General features: G+C 48.9%; 1 protein-coding gene across 15 annotated transcripts in view; it reads left to right on the top strand.

Annotated features, from left to right (window-relative positions):
* Window positions 1-22,111, top strand: part of PPFIA1 (PTPRF interacting protein alpha 1) — a 1,842,515-nt gene that overhangs the window by 1,216,236 nt on the left and 604,168 nt on the right. For all 15 annotated transcript variants that reach the window (XM_069623437.1, XM_069623430.1, XM_069623431.1 and 12 more), the window contains one exon: window positions 11,886-12,086. In XM_069623437.1, coding sequence (XP_069479538.1) covers window positions 11,886-12,086 — 201 coding nt within the window. The remainder of the gene's footprint in view (window positions 1-11,885; window positions 12,087-22,111) is intronic.

The following is a 22,111-nucleotide window of genomic DNA, read 5'->3' as shown; positions in this document are numbered from 1 at the left end:
AATGGTTGGTTCCACCACTCCAAAGGGTTGAAGCACTAATGAAGCCATTCGGAGATCAGTCACCGAGCAGGGCTTCTCTTGGACAGCAGCTTGATTTGGTTGCCAGGCCTTGTCAAGTGCGTCTCGGGCTCCTCCTTCGTCTGCTTGGCTTCTCGAGATACTTGGCTCATTCAGATCTGCTGGTACGGCTGCAGGACTCGTCGTCTTAACCAAAGTTAGGTGAGTGCTCGAATTCAGCCCTCAAATGGCAAGATCTTCTCCACACATGCACACCAGCAGTGGTCCAATCAGGGACCACTGTGGGTCTCATGTACACCAGACTTTCTGGAGCCAGGTTGTGGATTAGCACAAGATTGTCCCAAACCACTTCCTGGGTCCTCCCACACATGCCTTGCACTAGCCCACGAAACCTTTGTGTTTCCCAGGCAAGTGCATGATCATACAAGGATTTTCCTGACCTGAAAGGGCAAAAACACAAGATGGCCAAGGTACAAACGAAAACCTTGTGGCACGGCCATTGTAGGACACTAGTCACAGTGGGTAGCCAAACGCGGTGAGGCAAACCAAAAATATAATAAAGTACACAAAAGTAACTGCTGCCACAAGTTTGTCCTTTAGCACCTCTTAGATAACCAAAAAATCCCTCGAGTGGAGTCTAGGGTCACACAAAAAGAAACCCCCTTGCACTGCAAGGGTCCAGGCTCCTGCATGTCCAGTTGCCCTCGCGTTGCCTCCGGGCTCCCCCATCACTTACAGTCTGTATCTGCAACCCTACAGTCCCTTCTCTCTGCACTTATGAGCCACTTACTGGCTGCACTTATTGAGTTACCTGCAGTTCTCTACGCCCCCCCCCCCAACTCCAACCTCCCCTTCTGCACTTCTCCCCTTCCATTTCCCAGCACTTGCGCCATCTGAATGACTCAAGGCCTGGTAAGATCGTTGTTTTGTCCTCCTTCTGTTTCCCCCTTCTTGTCTTGTTGCACCTAGAAACACTTGTGTACAGGTGGGTTTATAAATGCCATGTCATATTATTGGAAGATGCATTGTGCAATGATACAAAGTTACCCAAAAAGGCACCAACATTAAAGACTAAGGGAAACACAGTATGTTTCCTCCTCAATAGGATAATTCCCAAGCTGCACCAGGAATAAGTTACACGAATCCTGATAGCACCAATGTGGGCTTGTCAGCCGTGGTTCTGGCATCTCATGAAAATGTCACTTTGCCCTCCGGTGAAATTGCCTTGCCCCTACAACATGCTGTCCCAGGATCACGAGACAACACTGCACCCATGCCCTCAAATGCTCAACTCAGCAGCTTGACTCCTGAGGTCATAGAGTTCAGGCATCTCCAACTGCCTCAAAGATGTATGGACATTCTTAAAGAGGCATGTAAACAAAATACCAGATACTGTTATTTCAGTAAATGGAAACGATTTGTCATTTGGTGTGGTACTCGTAACATCAACCCAATCGATTGTTCACCCACATACATAGTCCTTTACCTAACTCACCTCTTAGACTCGGGATTAGTTTTTAAATCACTAAAGGTCCACCTTGCAGCCCGCTCTGCTTACACCACCTCTCAAAGCAAGGTTTCCTGGTGGAAAATCTATGTTCTCAAAGCTTTTATGGAAGGCGTGGGAAAATACTTCACCCACCTATCTATAATCCAACTTCCGGGTGGAACTTGAATGTCATCCTTACTAAACTTATGAGCCCTCCTTTTGAACCAATGCACAAAGCTAGTGTTAAGGTTAACCCACTGTACAATGATCCGAATGGCTCAGCCTGGCCGCAGTAAATTTGGTACTTGACCTTTACCCGTCGGTGACTCCATTCATCGGATTGACCCCACTCCCAGACCTACTCTTCTAATGGATTCTTTCCTGCCACAGATTCCTCATTTGATATCCATATCCCAGTGCAGCTGTTCTTCATAAACTTCTCTGCCACCAGGGAGGCGCTGCGTGGCTCGCCGTCTGGTCTGTCGCTGCCTCCACACATCCTGTGCCGGAACTGATGTCGGGATCAGTATAAGTAGCTGCGCCAGGGCCCCTGACATCAGTCCCTTTTTTCCGCACACTGGGTTCGCTATCGGGAACTTGTTCATGGAGCAAAAAACTGAATTTCGTCATGCAAACTCTGTCAAAGGCCTTTTGGTTTCCAGCCCTGCGCGGACTGCGGTAGACAGATGTCTGTCTCCGATCTGCACCAGGTGTGCTTGCACTGCATGGGTGAGAGCCACAACCCCCAGGATTGCCCGTCGTGTCTATGCACCCTAAGGCCCTTGTTCAGCTTCCTCCACAAGAAGTTTCCGCAATCTCGATCAATGTCACGTTGGCGCAGATAGTTATTCAGAAGACCGATCGGCCCCGCACGTGATGTCATGCTCAGAGTGTGGCCCCTCATCACCACTCTTCTTCTTCCTCCAAGAAAAAGAGACACCACTCCAGGAGCTCTGCGGATCGGTCGGCACAGGTACCCTTTCCGGCCCAGTCCTACACAAAGGAGGAATGGGAAACCTTTCACCTGAAGATGCTTGACATCTTCGCCCAGGCATTCGTGGGCCCGACCCCGGGTCCTGTGGTGCAGTGTTTGACCTTCTCTAAAACAGAGTCGGCTCAGTGCCATTAGGCTGCGGTGGCAGCGGCACCGTAGACAGCCCCGTCTCTGCGGGACTTCATCATGCTTCCCAGAGTCGCCTTCATGTCACAAATGTTAAGACATTTATGACTAGGAGGGTGAGCCGGTCCCTTTTGGTCTAACATGGTTCCTAGGGAAGACAGGGATTTCCGGGAGGAGTTTTATCAGGGTGATGTGCTGGACCTGGCTTCAGGAGCTAGTGGTTTGGAAGCTTCCCTGGAGTTAAACATTCTGCCACCCTCTGCTCCAGCAGACCTCGGACCGTTTTTCAGCACCTGATGGTGAAGCTAGCAGATACCTTGTGTCTCGCCACCGTCTAGGCCCAGAGCGCAGTGCGAGCTATGCAACATTCTGGATGATGCCCTGAAGGAGGAGATGCTGCTGCCTTTCATTGCGGCGCTTGAGTCCCCAGTGTTGGAAGTGTGGGAGAAGCTGGCCTGAGTGGACAGAGAGCTGGCAAGGAAGCACAGGCCTATGCCTTTGGACCCGGCCTCCCTCTCCACCCACACTTCGCCTGAAATCCTGGTGGTGCAGGCTGCAACTGCGAGCCTGAAGACCTCTACCTTTCCGTCCTTTCCAACGGACAGGTAGAGCAAGAGACGCAACGCATGGGGCAAGAAGGTGTTTGCGTCAGGCAGTCTTGCACTGCGTGCCGTGAATGCTTCTTGCGCCATGACATTCTCTTTTGGCCTCTGTTCTGGTGTAGCCGGTGCGGCTGAGCAAATCCTAGAAGGGGAGATGAGGGATGGTTTCCTGTCCCTCGTCTCAGATGGTAAGGAGGCGGCGCGGCAGATACTGCAATCCCGCCTAGACACAGCGGACTGTGGGCAGATCTAAGGCTACCAGCACTGTGGTTAGGTGCCATTCCTGGCTTTGAGACATCAGGGTTTGCGCCTGACGTGCAAACAAAGTTGCTTGATATGCTGTTCAACTGCTAAAACTTGTTTGGAGCCAAGGCAGACGATGCCAACAAGAAGGTCCAGTCATCTAAAGCTACTACCAAGTCCTTGGGACCCGCAGTCCAGCAGCCTACCACACTATTCTCCTCACGAAGCATGAGTTTTTGCCCCTTTCCGTCTTTCAACCCAAAGGCAGAGGCCGTGGTCAGGCCGCCCCAGAAAGGTGGACAAGGCAGACGCTTCCCAAGGAATCGCAGTGGTTGCTGTCCGCCACTGCCCCCAGTGCACTTAACCTCAGTGACTGCTCCAACACCCGTCACCAGTGGGTGGAAGACAATCCTTATTTGGCAGTGTGTGGGCAGAGACCACTACTGATGCCTGGGCATTGCAGATCATCAATCGTGAGTATTGCCTCCCTGTTCTACAATGCTCATCATACCACTGTCCTTGATCCACCAGTCATTCTCCAGACACCATCCTCCTGGAGGAGGTCCGTCAGTTTCTGGCGAAGAGCGCTATCAAACTGGTTCCCTGCTCAGAGCGAGGGGAGGGGGTTACTCCACCTAACCTCTGGTGACCAAGAAGGATGGAGGCTTGCCCCCCATTATAGATCTGCTGCTACTGAATTTCTCCCTCCGCAAGGACAAATTCATGTTGGTCACTCTGGCCCAGATCCTGCAAACCCTCGATCTGCAGGATTGGTATGTTTCCCTGGACCTTCAGAACACTCACTTCCATATGCCAATTCTTCTGAAGCAAAGAAAGTACCTGAGGTTCACGGTGGGCCAACAATATTACCAATTAATGTTACTGCTGTTTGGTCTTTTGTAGGCACTCAGGGTTTTCACAAAACTGCTAGCAGTGGTAGCGGCTCGGCTCAGGAGACAGGCGTTCAGGTCTTTCCCTACCTGGACTGGACGACTGGGTCGTCTGAGCTCACTCTCCAGAGCTAGTGTCTGAGCATCTACTCCGTACATGCACCCTTTTGAACAGTTGGGGCTTTTCCCTGAAATTCGAATAGTCTCGGGTTCTGCCGTCCCAGTCTCTGTGATTAATCGGAGCAGTCTTGGACACTCATCTGGGCAGGGCTTTCCCAACGAGGATAGAGTGCCGAACATTTCCTAGATGGTCTATGAGCCTCAACCTACCTCAGGCATATTGGGCCTTGTGGCCTCCTGCATCATAGTGGTGCCAGAGGCAAGGCTGCAAAAGAGATTGCTTCAGTGACTTTTACGTCGCCAATGGCCGCAGTTTCAGGGCCCAACGTCGGACCTCCTGGAGGTCTTGAGTCGAGTGGCCCTGGAGCCGAACAGGGAAAACTTGCTGAAGGGTGTGTTGTTCCGGCATCCTTGACCCCAGGTGACGGACACGGACGCATCACGGACCGGTTAAGGGGCTCACCTGTTAGATCTTAGTGAGCGGCCTGCGGTCTCCTGCAGAGTCTCGGGAACTCATCAACTTTGCTGGAGCTGAGAGCGATCAGGCTGGCCCTGGTGGCTTTCCTCCCCTCTGTAAAATGCAAAACTGTACTGATTCTGATGGACAACAAAGTGGCCGTGCACTACCTCACCAAGCAAGGTGTATTGGGGGTCCTTGCCTCTGTGCAGAGAAGCAACAAGACTATGGTTCTGGGCCTTGGAGAACGTCTCCCTGACGGCGGCCCATCTGGCTAGACGGGAGAACGTCACAGCAGATGTATTGAGCAGACAGACCTTAGCCTCCCTCAGAGCTCAGTCGGGAGGTTCTGGAGGAGATTCTCATTGGGGGACTCCTCAGGTGGACCTCTTTGCTTTCTGATGGATGTTCCTGACAAAGATCTCTCATCGCCCTTCCTACCTGCTCATCTTGTGGGAAGTTAGTACACCATTGGTTCTGCAGTCCCTCAGCATCAGAGTGCTAGGGGAAAAGGGTAGAACGGAGGTCATGGGGTGTGGTGCAGCTACTTATACTGATACCGATGTCCCGTCCGGCGCAGGATGTGCGGAGGCGTCTGACGGACCTGATGCAGAGCTGCACGCGCCCCCTGGCAGCTGTAACGTTTCCGAACAGATGCACCGGGTTATTGATGTCATAGATGAGGAATTGCCCCCTGTTTGACTTCCCAAGCATAAGCAGGAGCTTGGTGTGGTTCTCTCAAAGCTAATGGGCCTGGCTTACCAAGTCTAGATGTGTGGGTTTTTATAAACGTGGATCATGTTCAATGTGTGCTTACGCTCTAAATACACGAAATGTTCTGTTTAAACCACCTGTTTTAACCCAGCTGGCACCTATGATATCAAAGGGCATATTAAATGTGTAATTTACGCTACTAGGTGTGTTTGTGATATTGTATACTTTGGCGACACAATAAAAGAGCTTGGTACACTAGCATGTACTGGCAATAAAAACACCAACACCACTATAAGAAGGACATAGTTTTATGTGATAGGAAACTGCCGCTTGTGGCATAGGAGGTGGTGACCGCGGACTACAATTTGGACAGCAAGATGCCAAACTCATTTGCAAGTTTCACTAATAGACACAATTCAGACCATGAGTTTAATGTTATCTTATTCTGAACTCTGATTTTATCATCCGCCTTTAAACGTTCAGTACTCAATTCAATTTCATAATATTTAACACAAGCTCATGTGCCTATCTATGGTTATTCATTTCTGATTGAATTGTGAAACTCAAGTTGTCTTATATATTGAACCTATAATTCTCCCGCATGGGGTCTGGCATGGATTCACATGCTCATGAATATTCCCCGTCGTCAGGCTGGGAATCCTCGGTAAAGAAAAAAATCAGTTTGTTTAGTTTCTGAACTGTCTTTCTCCTAATAACCAATCACTGGTCTCTGGGTCATACTGCCCCCAGCCAATGACTGCCCTCTACCGAAGCCCCTCCTCTAAATGTAGGTCACATTTGGGAAATGAAAGGGTTGTGAGACAAAGGGCACCAGCAAATGGGTCAAAAGGTTATGAAAACCACACAAACACAACACATGGCCTACCGTCCCGCGTTCCCACAGGTGTCCCGATGAAAACGGTACCTCACATGTTTGGGTGCACCTAACTGGCTGCCAAGGGGAAAGCCTAAAACACAAGTAACCCCAAGTCTGTTTTCAGAGCGGAATCCCAGACATTCTGCCGACCGGCACAACATACAGATATGGGCCTCGGGTGTCCAAGCCACCAAGGAAAACAGGGAACCCCATGCATTTCCGAAAAGAGGACACCTGTGGGAATCCGCAGAGGTATGATTTGCGCACATCGCCCCAGAATTTATTACCCAGACACCCCCGCAAAGTCCGAAATGTGGGGGAAAAAACGCATTTTCCGCACATTTCGCTCGGCGCACCCATCGAAACACGCCCCCAACAACACATGGCCTACCGTCCCGCGTTCCCACAGGTGTCCCGATGAAAATGGTACCTCATATGTGTGGGTGCACCTACCGGGGGCACAAAAGGAAAAGGGTAACCCGCTGGTAACCCCAAGCCTTTCGCCACAGCACAATTTGTTCATGTGGGCAACCTACAGATTTGGGCCTAGGGTGTCGAAGCCAGCAAGGAAAACAGGGAACCCCATGCATTTCCCAAAAGAGGACACTCGTGGGAATGCACAGAGTTCTGATTTGAGCGAAGCGGCCCAGAATTTATTACCCAGAACCACAGATAAAGTGAACATTGTGTTTTTTCCCCAGCAAATATCACACTGTGTCGGGGATTGTGGCCCTCCCCAGGGGCAGATAAGGGGGTGGGGGGCTGTCCTGCACTCCTCCCTGGGCTCAGGCGTCCGTTCCTAGGAGCAGGTATCTGGTCCCAGGGAAGGCTGCATGACATGGCACCCACTCCATTGCGGGTAGGAGGGGAGGGGGTCAACGCCCCATCCCATTGGAAAATTCCCCGACCCTTTGGGGTGCCCCACCGCCCCCCTAAAAAGCGTTCCACCATTTTCACTTTTTTCCTTTGGTAACCCAACTCCCCTTGGTGCAGAGAGGCACATTGATGTGCCAATCTGGCCTCGGGGTGCCCAAACCTTACTGCCCCACCCACTGGGGGGACTGTCCCACCATTTTTGGGGGCCCTCTCCCACCTCACCCCAAATGGGTAGCGGGGGGCACCTCATGCATGCCTCCCTGGGCCTCCTACAAACGGCTGCGTGAGGTACACCCCCCTCCATTTGGGGGGGGTGAGAGGGCCCCCAAAAACGGTGGGACAGGCCCCCCAGTGGGTAAACAAAGAAAAAAATGGAAAATGGTACACTACACTTTAGGGCGGGCTGAGGGGCACCCTAAACCGCCAGGTAATTTTCTAATATAATGGGGGGTGACCCTCTACCCCCCACACCAAATGCAGGGGGGGCCATCTCATTCAGCCCTCCCTGGGGTCAGATGCCCCTTCCTAGAAGCAGATATCTGCCCCAAGGGAGGGCTACAAGGGGTGCCCCCATTTCCCCTTGGGTTGAGGGGGAAGAGGGCTACCCCCCATTTCTGTAAAATCTATCCCTGGTGGCTAGTGGGCCCCCCACTCCCACCCAAAATTCCCCTTTTTTTAAAAAGAAAATTTTTTATTTTGCCCGCTTCCCTGGGGGCAGATGATCAGCCATCTGCCCCCAGGGTTGTACACATATGTGCCCCCATGCTTTGGGGGCCGGGGGGGGGGGCAGGGCTGCTTACTGTAAGCAGCCCCACCTCCCCCCATTCAAAGACATCCCTGTGTCTAGTGTGCATTGCTGCCCGCGCATCGTGCACCCTGCGCCCGATCCGCGGGCAGCAATGCTGTCACACAGGGTGTCCTTGGAAAGGGGAGATTCTCCCCTTTCCAAGGACACCATTTTAAAAAAAAATCCCTGGGGGCTAGGACCCCCAAACTCCCTCCCCCCGTCCCATCACCTTTTCTCTTTTCTTTATTATTATTTATATTTTTTGTCTCCTTCCCTGGGAGCAGATGATCAGCCATCTGCCCCCAGGGTTTTAGATATGTGCTCCCATGCTTTGGGGGCTGGGGGGGAGGGTTGCTTACTGTAAGCAGCCCCCCCACCTCACAAACCTATCCGTGGTGGTCCAGTGGGCATTTCTGGTCACGGATCGAGCGCTCCGTGACCAGCAATGCTTCAAAAATGGTGTCTTTGGAAAGGGGAGAATCTCCCCTTTCCAACAACACCATTTTTTCTAAAATCCCTGGTGGTCTAGTGGGCCCCAGGGCCCCAAACCCCCTCCCACCTCACCCTTCCTTCACCTTTTCTTTTTTTGTTTGGTGTGCATTTTTTTTTTCTCCCCTGGGGGCAGTGGTCTCCAGCGCTGTGGCCCCATGCTTTGGGGGCACAGGAGGGGGGAGAGGGCTGCTTACTTGAAGCACCCCCCCCTCCCTCCCAAGTCACAAACGTTACCCTGGTGATCCAGTGGTTGCTGGTCACGGATCAGCGCTCTGCGCTGATCCGTGACCCGCAATGCGGCATATAAGTGGTGTCCTTGGAAAGGGGAGAACCTCCCCTTTCCAGGGACACCACTTTTTTCTCTGTTCCTGGTGGCCCAGTGGGCCCCAGGGCCCAAAACCCCCTCCCATCTCCCCCATTCCTCGAATTATTATTATAATTTTTTTATTTTCACCCCTGGGGGCAGTGATCATCTGCCCCCAGGGGTCCCTGGCGCTGTGGCCCCATGCTTTGGGGCCACGGGGGAAGGGGGCCGCTTACCCCCCGCATCCCCCCGTGTCACAAACGGATCTCCATTTGATCCAGTGATATTGCTGCCCGCGGATCGCGCGCCCTGCGCCCGATCCGCGGGCAGCAATGCCACACAATGGGTATCGCTGGAAAGGGGAGAATCTCCCCTTTCCAGCGATACCCACCTTGATCTCCGGCTTGCGAAAAAAGCCTGAGATCAAGGCAGAGGGAGAAGGGCACTCACCTTCTCTCTCCACTGTGGATTTACTTTCGGTTTCATGCTGACGTGCGTTACGCACGCCGACGTGAAACTGAAGGTAATCCAGCCCCCTGGCAGTGAGCTATCTCGTCCTTGGCACTGCACATGCAATTCCAAGGACGTCCTTGGCACTAAAAAGGTTAATGGCGCTGATGCGTGGGGGCCATGTTTGTTTACTTGTTTGATGTCACACGTAATGTAAGTTATATACAGCTTTTTCAAACTGCAGATCATTAAGACTTGCGGAACGCACATTTGATTAAGATGCCTCCATAATGCATTGGCTATTATGTATTTCTTTTTAATTTCTTCACCTTTAAGGCTTCTAATTCATGGGGCCTGTGCTAGGGCGCCATTTTTGTTTACTTGAGTGATGTCACCCGTAGCGTCATAAGTTACTATTTATAGCTTCTTCAAAATGACAACTGCTGACACTTGCATAAAGGCTGGGGGACGCTCATTCAAGTTACTTCCAGGTAATGTTCCTGCATGCTCTGCATCGTGCATCCAGTCATCTTGGAGGTTTAAATAAGTCAATCATTTTTGAGTTTCTCTTATAGATCCGCTTCCATTTATCCCATTTTGGCCGTTTAGCCAATTGCAGCGGTTTTAGCTCTTATTATCGTAAAATTCTTTTTTTTACTCGATTCTTGAAACTCATTGTATTTTTTGCTCTAGACAGGCTTGCCATTGTTTTACTGATTCTTTTCCAAGTTTCAATTTCCATAGACTAAACTTTACGTTATTAGGTATGCATTCACCCTTCTCATTATATCATGTATATTCTCAACTTGATTCCCTCTACTCATTGCGCATCCTCACGTTGTCCATCCAGACAGATCTTAACGTTTAATTGTATCGCGAATCAGCCAAATTCCCAATTGACATTAAGCTATCTCTGGTAAGCCATCCAGTGCCTTTCTCTTCATCATTGTTGCATCTGTTTTACCTTGCTCCATGCACCAATTTTCAGAAGATTAATGCTGTTTTTCCCCTTTCCTCCCAAAACCTATCCTCGCCCTTTATTTCTCATTATTGCCATTGTTCTAATAACTTGATTTGTTTGATATGACTTGTCAATATGTAATGTTTTCACTATAACATTTATATCCCTGTCGGACCGTTAATTGTCATGAACTTCTATCCTATATGATATCGCTATATATTATTTTTGATGCACGTGGTTCATTACAATTTCAGCATTGTTAAGGACCGGGGATGGAACGAAACACGTGTTGGCTGAACACATAACCATCAATTGTAATTTCAACTTTTTGTCAATTAGAATTCCGTTTCTGATTAGGAATATTATTTCTCAGTATTTGTTTACACGACCAGCGCAAGCAAACCCAGTCATCCATGTGTTCTATTCCCACAACAACCATATCATGACAACTGCCCACTTCAAAGGATGGAAATTGTGACCAGTCTAGTTTTTTCTCTTTGTAAAATGCCTAATAATGCATCACTAACGATTACAACGGAGCATTTTTGCAAATGAATAAACAATATAACGAGGTGTATAAATATTTAATTGCCTTGCATGTGAAAACATTATATGTAAGCACATTTATAGAAGTTTAGTTTGTCTGTGAACATTGTTTCAAATACAAAACGCAGATAAAGCTACAGAGTGCATATTCTAATGGCAGTGATTTGTACATAGCGTGTGCTGCTCATGTTGTGAATTATAACAGCAGGGCAATGTCTTAATGACTCATTCAAATACGTTGTGCTTAGCTTGTGTATGTGTTTTTGTATGTGTGTTTGTCAGAAAAATGAAATAACCTAAAGTAAGTAGTTTACATATGTTCAGATAAACAAATGAGCCATTCAGAACGTGCTTACATATAATATAAAACTATTCAGTCGACCACAGACCCCGCTTTTGGACTCCATGTTTATAATGATTTCAGGATATTTTCTGCGCTCACTATTGAATATTGTTGCCCAGATAATGATCAGAACTTTTCTGTAATTTTTGGGGACCTTTAAGGGCTCTTGAAAAATGTTTGCAGTGATCCCAGTTGTTACCATCCAAAGGTACAGGTGGGGAAGGACATAGTTATTTGCTTGTGCCAGTCATGAAAGTCCTTTGTGTTTCTTCTGAGACTAGCAAACAAATGCATTTTGTTACTGTGGTAGCTAAACGAGTGGATTGATGGCTCAGTACTTGAGATGCCTTTATGACATATTGTTAATCTAATTTAGGTGCATATTTGTGCATTATGTGTACTAACACACACACACGCCGCTATTGTTAGCCTGTGTTCCCCCCTGAGCGCTAGCATCAGTAGCTGAAGAGAAACTGCTGTGACCTAACCATTTTCTCTTATTCCTGATGCACATCCTTGATTGAATATACAATTATGACTTGACAGCAGTCGGCCTGAAAAGCTCACAACTAATGTTTACATCTCTTGTTTGACAGCTATGGGTTGGGATGCCTGCATGGTATGTGGCAGCTTGTCGAGCAAATGTGAAAAGCGGAGCAATTATGTCTGCATTGTCAGATACGGAAATACAAAGAGAAATTGGAATTAGTAACCCTTTGCATAGGTTAAAGCTGAGGCTTGCCATTCAGGAAATCATGTCCCTAACGAGTCCTTCGGCCCCACCAACATCAAGAACGGTAAGAGTAATGGCGATTTCTGTGATTAAAGTGTGCATTGGAATATTGCAACATGTTGATCTATTTGTTGACAGTAATAATTTGGGAGTGTAATGCAAAAGCAAATAGATTTATCTTAAATTGAACAATCACTTTCTGTCCGTACAACATTTGAGGTATGAAAAATTACAAGAGAAAGAAGGCAGGCAATTAAACTGGTTCTTTCGTCATTTACAAAAATAGTAGTTCTACTTTTATTCACCAATGCTATTGTTTGCCATTACTGAAATGGCATTTTAAAATGTCTTATCTTAAGTTTCCCACTTTATCAAAAACCCTACCTTTTTTTTTTGTGTGGGCCATGGGCTGTTGACGGGCACACCAATGTCCCTCCTCTCCATTAAGCCTGCGTCCTTACCACCTGATGGTTTTGCTTAAAATAAGATGGGTTTGCTTAAAATAATTAACACTTTTTAAAATTACTATTAAAATTCATTGGCCTCCAGGTCTCATTCTCTACTAAATTATGTAAAAATAATGTTAAGCATATCCTTTTTAGGCCGTTTTCCAGTTAAAACAAATCCCAGTAACGTTTAATTTGTTGCACCTCACTCCTTCCTCTTAATGGTGTCCGAGGTGGTAGGAACTTCTCTCCCCTCGTTTGCCCACACCCTAGTCTTGTCAAAAACAATTGGCTTCAGCTAAGGGTGCACTTTCCTCTTTAAAAGTGCATTTTGAACAGATGACTTTCACTTTGCAAGCCAATATATTCTAGGAATACTGCCTCGGTTGCCGTTTGCACAGGGATTGCATGCCTTGTAATGGGGCCTGATTTGCCGTTTTAAGGGCCAATCTAGTTCCCTTTGCTGGTGGTGGCTGATGCAGCTGCCTACATTTGACAACTGGTCATGCTGTCATCCTAGAAATGTGGGATTGTGTGCATTGCTTCGGTGGGTTGCGTGGGAGAGGGACACAAAACTTCAGGCTGTGCTTTCTGTGAGGATATAGCCTCTTCAAAATGGTGCTAATATACTTAATATTACCTTAGATTGCAGTGTGATCTTTGTGTATTATTTTTTATTTGTATGTGGTTACAAAAAACCTTTACAAAAAGCAGAGAAAGACCTGCAAGTAAAAAGGTTAATTCCATGACACTTCAAAATTCGTGGATACTAAAAACAATTTTCCTATGTCCACAATTAGGAACAAAACATACTATTTCACACCATCATTAAAAAAAAAAAAAGCAATAAAAGGAAGGAAATCATATCGAATTCATGTCCTGAAGTAAAAAAGTAGAAGAGGAACGAAAGGATAAGGAGAGGGAGAAGAAAAGCAAAGGGCACAAAAGCCTTCCATTACAGTTATTTATTTATCTGACCAACTGTCTGAGCTCATGTTAAACAGAGAGCAAACAGAAGAGGATGGTAAGGCCAGAGTAACCAGAGAGGGACAGTGGTTGGACCCAAGATGAAGATGTCTTTTCTAACACTTGTATCGCCTTTATCGTCAAACTAGATTCTTGTCCTGACATCAACCTTGCCCAAAACATATATCTGTAAGGATACCCTCCAATTTGTCCACATGCCTTTGGAATAAGGTTGCTCTAAAAGGCCAAGTGCCCTCACATTCCATTAACAGATGGTTCACTGTCTGCTTTTCAGGAGTTTCACATACTGTACAGTTTATGGGCAACCTCTCCCCTTCCCCCATTTCAAAAGAACTTCTCCAGTATGCGCAATGTTTAAGTGGAGTCTGAGAAAGTTTTGTCTGGCTCTCCAATCAGGGAACTTTTCCAGATATCTTGGAACACAGCCTAATTACTTTTCTGATAATTAATACAAATTAGCTCAGTTAGCATCCCGCATAGCTTCCATTGTGATAATCTAATCCATTTGTTCAATTGCTTTTTTTGACTTCAGGGGATTGGTAATCAAGGTTTCCAAATCTGTATCCGATCTTGCCAAGGTCTCGCGTACCCTCAGGTTTAAGTCAGTTAGCACTGATTTAAAATATGCGAGCTGGTCTTTGATATCTGCATACAGAGTGTGGGGTTTAGAGGTCATAATTAATCGAAAGAGGGAAACCAGCTTCCAATCCGCCAGAGATGCCAATGATATAAGACCTAGTTCATATCTTAAGCATACGGTAGGAAGACCCTCCGGTAGTCCGAAGACCCAATTCCAAATTAAACCCTCCCATTTTCGCCAGTTTGTTTTCCAAAGTAGTGGTTTAGCTTCCAGACCATACAAAATCACTGGTACAATTTTGGCCACATAAAATGTATTTATTGGGGTTATTGAGAATTTACAGTACTTTGTATAAACATTTTTCATTTGGGAAACCATCCTCATGATCTTACCATCTAATTCTGATTCTAGTTTTTCTATTGATGGTGTTATGCACATTACATACCCCAAATAAATCACCTCCTCCACTCTTGGAATTTTTTTGTTATCCAGTGACCAATGATTATACTGCACAATTTTCCTTACTTGTCTAAATACTAGTATCTTGGATTTCTCTGTATAGATGGAAAGGCCATTGACTTTAGTGTAATCCCCTAATTTGTCCATTAAGCGTTGCAGACTGTCCAATCTAGCAGAACAATATCATCAGCATAGGCCAGCCAAAAGATTGTATTGTCATTAATTTTAGGGCTGGTCAATACCGTGGACTCTGTACCCATCTCTGCCAAATACAGATTAAAGAACAAAGGGGCCCCCATACAGCCCTAACACCTCTTTCGAATGGATTGTGTCCTCCAATGTATTACACATCTTTGACATGTAATGTCCACAGCTATGCTGCTTTGGAAATTTTTCGGCAGAGGGTGTCCTGCGTCGATGTCCCTCGAAGGCCTCCGTCGAGGGTGACGTCATCAGATGTTATAAGTAGGGCGCATGGCGCCCGTAGCCTCAGTTCTGTTTTTTCTACAAACGCTTTTGTTTGGATAGCCTCTTTGGTGAAATCTCAATTTTAATAGCCGACATTCTTTTTCAAAAGTAGCTTGTTTCTGACAATTCCTTCTGGCTCTTACATATTCGCCATAGGGTATGTTATTAATGATAGGTCGAAAATGGCAACTGCTTGCTTGCAGAGTCGAGTTTACCTCTGTGTCCTTTCTGTATGTCCTAGAGTCCAAGTGAATCCATCTACCTGTATGGTCCGGTCTAAAAAATTAATTTGGGCAGTATCACTGGTTCCTGTGATTTGGATTCCAAAGTTATTGGTGTTGATTCTCCTAGTAAATTCCTGAAATTGGTCTGGTGTACCTTCCCAGATGACAAAAACATCGTCTATGTATCTCATCCATAGTTTGATTTGGCTGTTCTAGTCTTCGTCCTTAAAGAGTCCCATAAATAAGTTGGCCAGGGCTGGCGCGTATCTTGTGCCCATGGCCACGCCCATTGTCTGTTGGTAGTAGAGTTATTGAAGGTAAAGACGCTGAAATCCAACATCAGTTGTAGCATTTCTTTAATCATCGTGGTTTGCTGATAAACAGAGGCTGAGTCGTTCCTAAACGTGTAGTCGATGGTAGAGATTGCCCATTTGTGTTGGATAGAGGTATATAGGGCCTTTACGGCAAGAGTGCCCAAGATGTAGTTGTCCTTCCACATCACTGTTTGTAGTTTATTAATGATGCTGGTAGTGTCAAATACGAGCGAAGTAAGCTGGCTCTTGGTTTCAGGATTCCATCCAGGTATTCCGAAATATGTTCAGTTGCCCATCCGATGCCACTCAGTATCGGACGTCCTTCTGGTGGTATTGTACATGTCTTATGTATCTTAGGTAAAAAGTACATGGTTGGAATGATAGGTTCCTTAATCCTCAAATAATCTTGTTCTTGATCCGTAATGAGCCCTCTTTTGTGCCACATCTGGATGCACTCTACTAATTGTTTCACAATCTCTTAAGTTGGATTGTTGGCAAACCTTTGTAGCATCCTGGGGTATTGAGATGATTGTATGCCATTTGAAGATAGTCCTTTCGGTCCATAATGACGATATTGCCCCCTTTGTCGGCTTCCTTTATGACTATTGATGTGTCTGCAGCAAGTTGTCTTAAAGTTGGTCTTTCTTCCCAAGTTAGATTACTTTTTCTCATTTTTGATCTTCCTTTACCAATGTGTTCTTTCTCTGAGATAGCATATAGTTCCTGAGAAACTACCTTGTAGAAGGTATCTATCACATTGTCATTGGCCAATTGAGGTACGAATTTGGACTTGGGTTAAAGTTCTTTGGTTGTGATTGCGCTGAATTGTATTCTTAATTCCTGTAACACATTTCTCATTTCATATTCCTCGGTTTCTGTTAGTGATCTAAGTAGATATGTCCTCAATTTCCTGCATCGTTATAGAACTATTGGTAATGTTCTGATATAATCAGCAGGTGCTTTGGTTGCAAAGTATTTCTTAAGCTTAAGTTTACGAATTAATTTAAATAGGTGAATGTGTACATCCACTTGGTTGAATTCTGCCGTCGGCGCCAACGACAATCCTTTATTAAGTTCCCTTGTTTCTACCTTGGTTATTGGTCGATTTGATAAATTCAGTACTAAATTATTTTATTCTTGGTCTTGTTCATCTACTTCGCACTGGCCCTTGTGTGCCTTTTTGTTGAAATTTGCAAGAGTGTCTGGGTTTCCAGTCTTCTACCCCCCTCCTTCCTCTCCTCCTTGTATAGTTGTGGTAACTCCCAGAGGTACTGGTAACTGAAAACGGACCGTTTTGTTAGGCAAATTTCTGTTGCCTTTCTTGTATCTTATTTGGTTCATGTTACCTTGTCCTTGTTGCTCCTTCTCTACTGTTCTGTTCCCTTCTTCCGTGTCTTGGTTGTCTGGTTCCGAATCGGCGTCTGAAATGGCAGATGAAACATTTGGGGTTGAGTTCTTAGAAGATGATTTTGGCTGTTGGTTGTACTTGTCTTGGAAGGTATATACTCTGTCTTCCTTATAGTCTTTCATCTCGGTAACATTTTCTAATTTTTCTCAGTTTTACCTCGTCTTGATAATTCTGTAATATTTCATACATCTTGTCATAGTTCTTTTTCGTTGCTTCCAAGGCATTCATCGGTTCTATTTCTTTTGAAATTATTTCAATCCCTCCCAGTGCTCCTTTGTGCTCTCTATTAGCGTGCTCTATCAGTAGGTTTATCATGGTCATTGAACTGGTGTTGAGATTCTTTATCCTGCATTCTCCAGCATGGGGTCTGGCATGGATTCACATGCTCATGAATATTCCCCGTCAGGCTTGGAATCCTCGGTAAAAAAAAAAATCAGTATCAGTTTTGTTTAAGATCTGTCTATTTTAGTAGTAACCAATCACTGGTCTCTGGGTCATACTGCCCCCAGCCAATGACTGCCCTCTCCGTAAGCCCCTCCCCTGGCAGCCATCCTCAGATTTTTACCGCACGTTCAAGTGTTGGGAGTCCTCGTGCTATAGCTCTCTGGCTTTTACTGCGTTTTGCGATTTTTCAAAGAGTTTATTCTAATTTTTTTGGTCAATCGAGCCTCAAGCTCCACCGTTTCTACTTCCAATCAACGGGGACCCGTTTCGGAATCTTCTACGCCCCTCAAGGGCGAGTTTCGTCAAGTTACGCTTCTTGGAGGATTCCGGAAGATCTGAGGCCTACCTCGTGGACATGGCCCAGGATCAGGGGAGCTTGACGCCCGGATCCAAGCTGTTCAGGAACTGCCCTGGATGCGGATTACAGAATGTTTTCAAGGAGGATGAGCATTCGAGATGTCTCTACTGCCTTCACGAAGGCAAAACGCACTTGGAGAAGGACTGTGCGTTTTGCAAATACTTGTCGGAACGGACTATGAGGGATCGTCGGATCAGCCTCGCCAGCTGGTTGGAGAAGGGCCTAGCAGGTGAGAAGTCCGAGCGGTCTTCTAAGTCCTGTGAGAGCACGCCGGCAGCCCAACAGAAGGCAAAGCACCGCGGGCACCGGGAGCGCCGAAGGGTCGGGCTCCTGGGCTGCCAGGCAGGGTGCACTTTCACCGACGCCATCAACCACGAGCCAACGCTCTGGCTCGGGGAAGAGAAAATCCGAGAACCTGGGTAAGCTTCTGGAGAGGTCCCGGTCGATCTCGAAGGAATCAGCCGAGGGGGAGCGAGGCGGTGACCCTCCCCCAAGGTGAAGGCCTCAAGGCACCCAAGGTGGTGAAGGCCTTGATTCACCCGGCTAAGGCCTCTATCGAGGGAGTCGTGGTGGCCCTGGCGAAGCTTGTGGAGGCTACCCCAATGGAGGTGACCTCGGGGCCCAGAGTTCCCTGCCACCGCAGAGGGAATCCTCTTTTCAGCCCATTGATAAGACCCCCGTGAAGACCCTGGTGGAAAAAAGGGGGAGGGGCGGTGGCCGTTACGAACACGGATACAGCCTCTGAGGAGGACCTGGTTGAAGTCGTGAAGGCCGTCAACAAGAGGTTTGAGGAGGTCCGGTCCCACGGGGGAATCCCGAGGAGGCGGTCGAAGAGAGCGACGGTGGCGCCGACGAGGCTCCTGTGGAGGAGGAGCAACCATCGCGCCCATCGCATCCATTGCCCGAGGATCAGGGGCCTCCCCGCCCGACGAAATTGGCTCCTTCCACGCCATGATTGCCAGGGCATCCAAGCTTTTCCAGCGCTGCCCCGAAGAACAGAAGAAGGAAGGCTTCTTCTATCAACGGTGCAAGGACAAGAGGAAGACGGTCCTCGCGGTGCCGTTGCTTGACGACATCTGGGACGAGGGACTTACTCTCTTGAAGAACCCGTCCACGACGCCTGCCAAGAGGGATCAGTATGAGAAGAAGTACCGGGTCCCCGATTCCGCCCCTTTGTGCCTTAGGGCACAGCCGACCCCGGATTCGGTCGTCTCGGCGGCGGCCAAGAAGAAAGGGGCGGGGGCGACGGCATCAACTTCAACCTCCCCACCGGACGGCGAGGGAAAGAAGCTGGACGCCATGGGACGAGTCATCTTGTCTGCGGCGACGACAATTAAGGCGGCCAATGCCCTAGCGATTGTGGCCCGCTATGACAGGGAGTTGTGGTCCAAGATCGCTCCCCTGCTGGACATCCTACCGGACGACAAGAGGGCAGAGGCCCTGGAGATCCTGCAGGAAGGTGAGGTGGCGTCGGACCACGCCATAACGGTGGCCACGGACATTACTGACACCGGGTTTCGCCAGTTGGGCAACAGTGTTTGCCTTCGGCGGGGATGGCTCAAGGCAACAGATTTTTGCCAGGACGTGCAAACCAGAGTTTTGGACATGCCCTTCGACGGGAACAACCTGTTTGGAAAGACAGTAGATGAGTCACTTCAGGCCATCAAGACCGACACGGAGACGGCTCGGGCCTTGGGAGTTTTGCAGCAGTGACGGCCGCCCTTTCGGAACACCGGAGGCAAGCAAGGTGCCTCCAAAGGATTCGGCGGTAGCTCCTCTACGTACCGCCAGGCAGCCAGTTTCTCGTCACAAGAGGCCTACAGAGGGCGCGGCAAGTCAGGAGGATCTCGTTGCCAAGGAGGCCAGGGCGGCAAGGCTGCCTCCAAGCAGGACTGAACCGGCCGTAGCGCCGGGCCCCCACCCGAGCACCCCGGTGGGAGGCCGGCTGGCAAAGTTCGTCAGCGTGTGGGAGTCCATCTCCACTGACCGTTGGGTGCTGGATGCACTGGCCCACGGGTACACTCTCGAATTTCAAAAGTGCCCCGCATTCCTCCCGTGGCCAGGAAGGAAAATCACGTCCCTCAACTGCTGTTAGAAGTAAGGGCGATGCTCAAGAAAGGAGCCATCAAGCTCGTCCCAAAGAGGCTCTGGGGCTCCGGAGTATACTCAAGATACTTCCTCGTCAGAAAGAAAACAGGCGGTTGGCGCCCCATCCTGGACCTGCGTCGGTTAAATAAATACATCAAGGCCCAGAAGTTCTGGATGGTCACCCTCCAGCACGTGCTGGGACAGCTGGAGGAAGGCGACTTCCTATCATCGCTGGACTTGGAGGATGCTTACTTCCACATTCCCATTCTAAAAGGACACCGAAAGTTTCTCAGATTCGTAGTCCAAGGATGGCACTACCAATTTAAGGCCCTGCCATTCGGATTGAGGTCGGTGCCCAGGGTATTTATCAAGTACCTAGCATCAGTGGCGGCGCGGCTGCGCCTGCAGGGGTCCACGTTTACCCCTACCTGGACGTTTGGCTCATCTGAGCAAGGACAAGGGAACTCGCCGTCGAGCACACAGCGAAGACCGTCCAACTGCTCACGGATCTGGGATTCTCCATCAACTTCCCCAAATCCCACCTGGTTCCGTCACAGGTCGCACTGTTTCTGGGAGCCAAGCTCGATACAGTGGCGCGATTGGCCTCTCCGTCGGAGGAAAGGACAAAGGCCATCCTGGGCAAGGTGCAGCGCCTGCTGGCCACGGACGTGGCCCGGGTGAGGTCCATCAAGTCCCTTCTCGTCATGATGTCCTCTTGCATCTACCTAGTGCGCCTATGCAGGCTGCGGATGCATCCTCTACAGGAGTTCCTCGATGCCCGTTGGATGCAAGCAGCAGGCAGTTTCGAAGACAAGATCCCGCTCAACGAGGTCTTCCGCCAAACGTTTCGGTGGTGAGGCACCCGCGCGCATCTCGCGGCGGGCACAGACTTTCAGACCCCAGCACACCAGGAGACGGTGACGACAGATGCCTCCCTGGAGGGATGGGGAGCGCACACCGGAGATCTTCACACAAGAGGCCTTTGGCTCCCGGAGAAGAGGTCACTCCACATCAACATCCTCGAGCTCCGAGCAGTGTTCTGGGCCCTCAGGTCGTTTCTCCCGTCCCTCAAGGGCAAGGTGCTGAGGATCTTCACCGACAACACCACCACAATGTTCTACATCCAGAAGCAGGGAGGAACCAGGTCCCCAGCCCTATCCAAGGAGGCCCAGGATCTGTGGCATTGGGCCGTTGCCCAGGCGATGTTTCTGGTGCCCTTCCATCTAGCAGGGATAAAGAACACCTTTGCCGACTCACTCAGCAGGGAGCTGCGCTCGTGCGACAAGTGGGATCTGCGACAGGACCAAGTGGATCGACATTTCCGACGATGGGGCAAACCCCAGATCGACCTGTTCGCGACGGCGACGAACTCCAAGTGCCAGAGGTTCGCCAGCAGGTTTCCCCAGCCGAGGAGCATGGGCGATGCTTTCTCGTTCCCCTGGGACGGCCTGTTCCTGCATGCCTTCCCCCCCGTTGTCGTTGCTACTGCGACTCGTCAACCAACTCAAGAGGTCCCGATGCAGGATGATCCTTGTCGCACCGGCGTTGCCGAGACAGATCTGGTTCCCAGATCTTCTGTACTAGTCCGTCCCAGTCAAGCTGCCGACGGACGCGGATCTCCTCGCCAGAGAAGGAGGCGCCATCCTCCATCACAACCCGGGGTCGCTGAACTTGCAGGCCTGGCTCCTGCGGCACTAGTGTTTGGAGGGTACGATATATAGCCGGTCAAGTGGCACAGCGAGTAGAGCGCTCGCTTTGACATCAGTGCAGAGCCTGCGAACGCAGGTTCGAATCCCGGCTATCGCGCCAAACTCAGCGTTTCATCCTTCCGAGGTCGATAAATGAGCACCACACACCGTGGGTAATAATAAGCAGCGCTCAGATACCTGAGGGTTCGTAGCGCTATATAAAAAAAAAGCCCAAGCCAAAGCCGATATCCCGGCGCACTGCAAGGAGGTGCTTGCAAAGGCCAGGGTGTCCTCAACTCTCAAGTGCTATGGACGCAAATGGAAGAGGTTCTCTGTCTGGTGCCGTGCACAGAAGATTAACCCTCTGCGAATTACGGCCCCTCAAGTGCTGCCGTACCTGCTGTCGCTGGCCAAGGCGGGGCTGGCTCATGCCTCAATCAAGATACATCTAGCGGCGATCTCCCGTTACACCAGAACTATGGGACGATCATCTCTGTGCTCTCATCGTCTGGTGACAGAGTTTATGAAGGGACTGTTCCGTTCATTCCTGCCGGTGAAGGCTCTGGCCCCGGCGTGGGAGCTCAACGTGGTGCTGACCAGGCTCATGGGGGCACCATTCGAGCCT

The sequence above is a fragment of the Ambystoma mexicanum genome, chromosome 11, assembly GCF_040938575.1.
Source record: "Ambystoma mexicanum isolate Mex_15411 chromosome 11, UKY_AmexF1_1, whole genome shotgun sequence".
NCBI classification, from domain to species: domain Eukaryota; kingdom Metazoa; phylum Chordata; class Amphibia; order Caudata; family Ambystomatidae; genus Ambystoma; species Ambystoma mexicanum.
The sequence above is the reverse complement of the archived record's forward strand: the minus strand, read 5'-3'. Positions and strand labels throughout refer to the sequence as shown.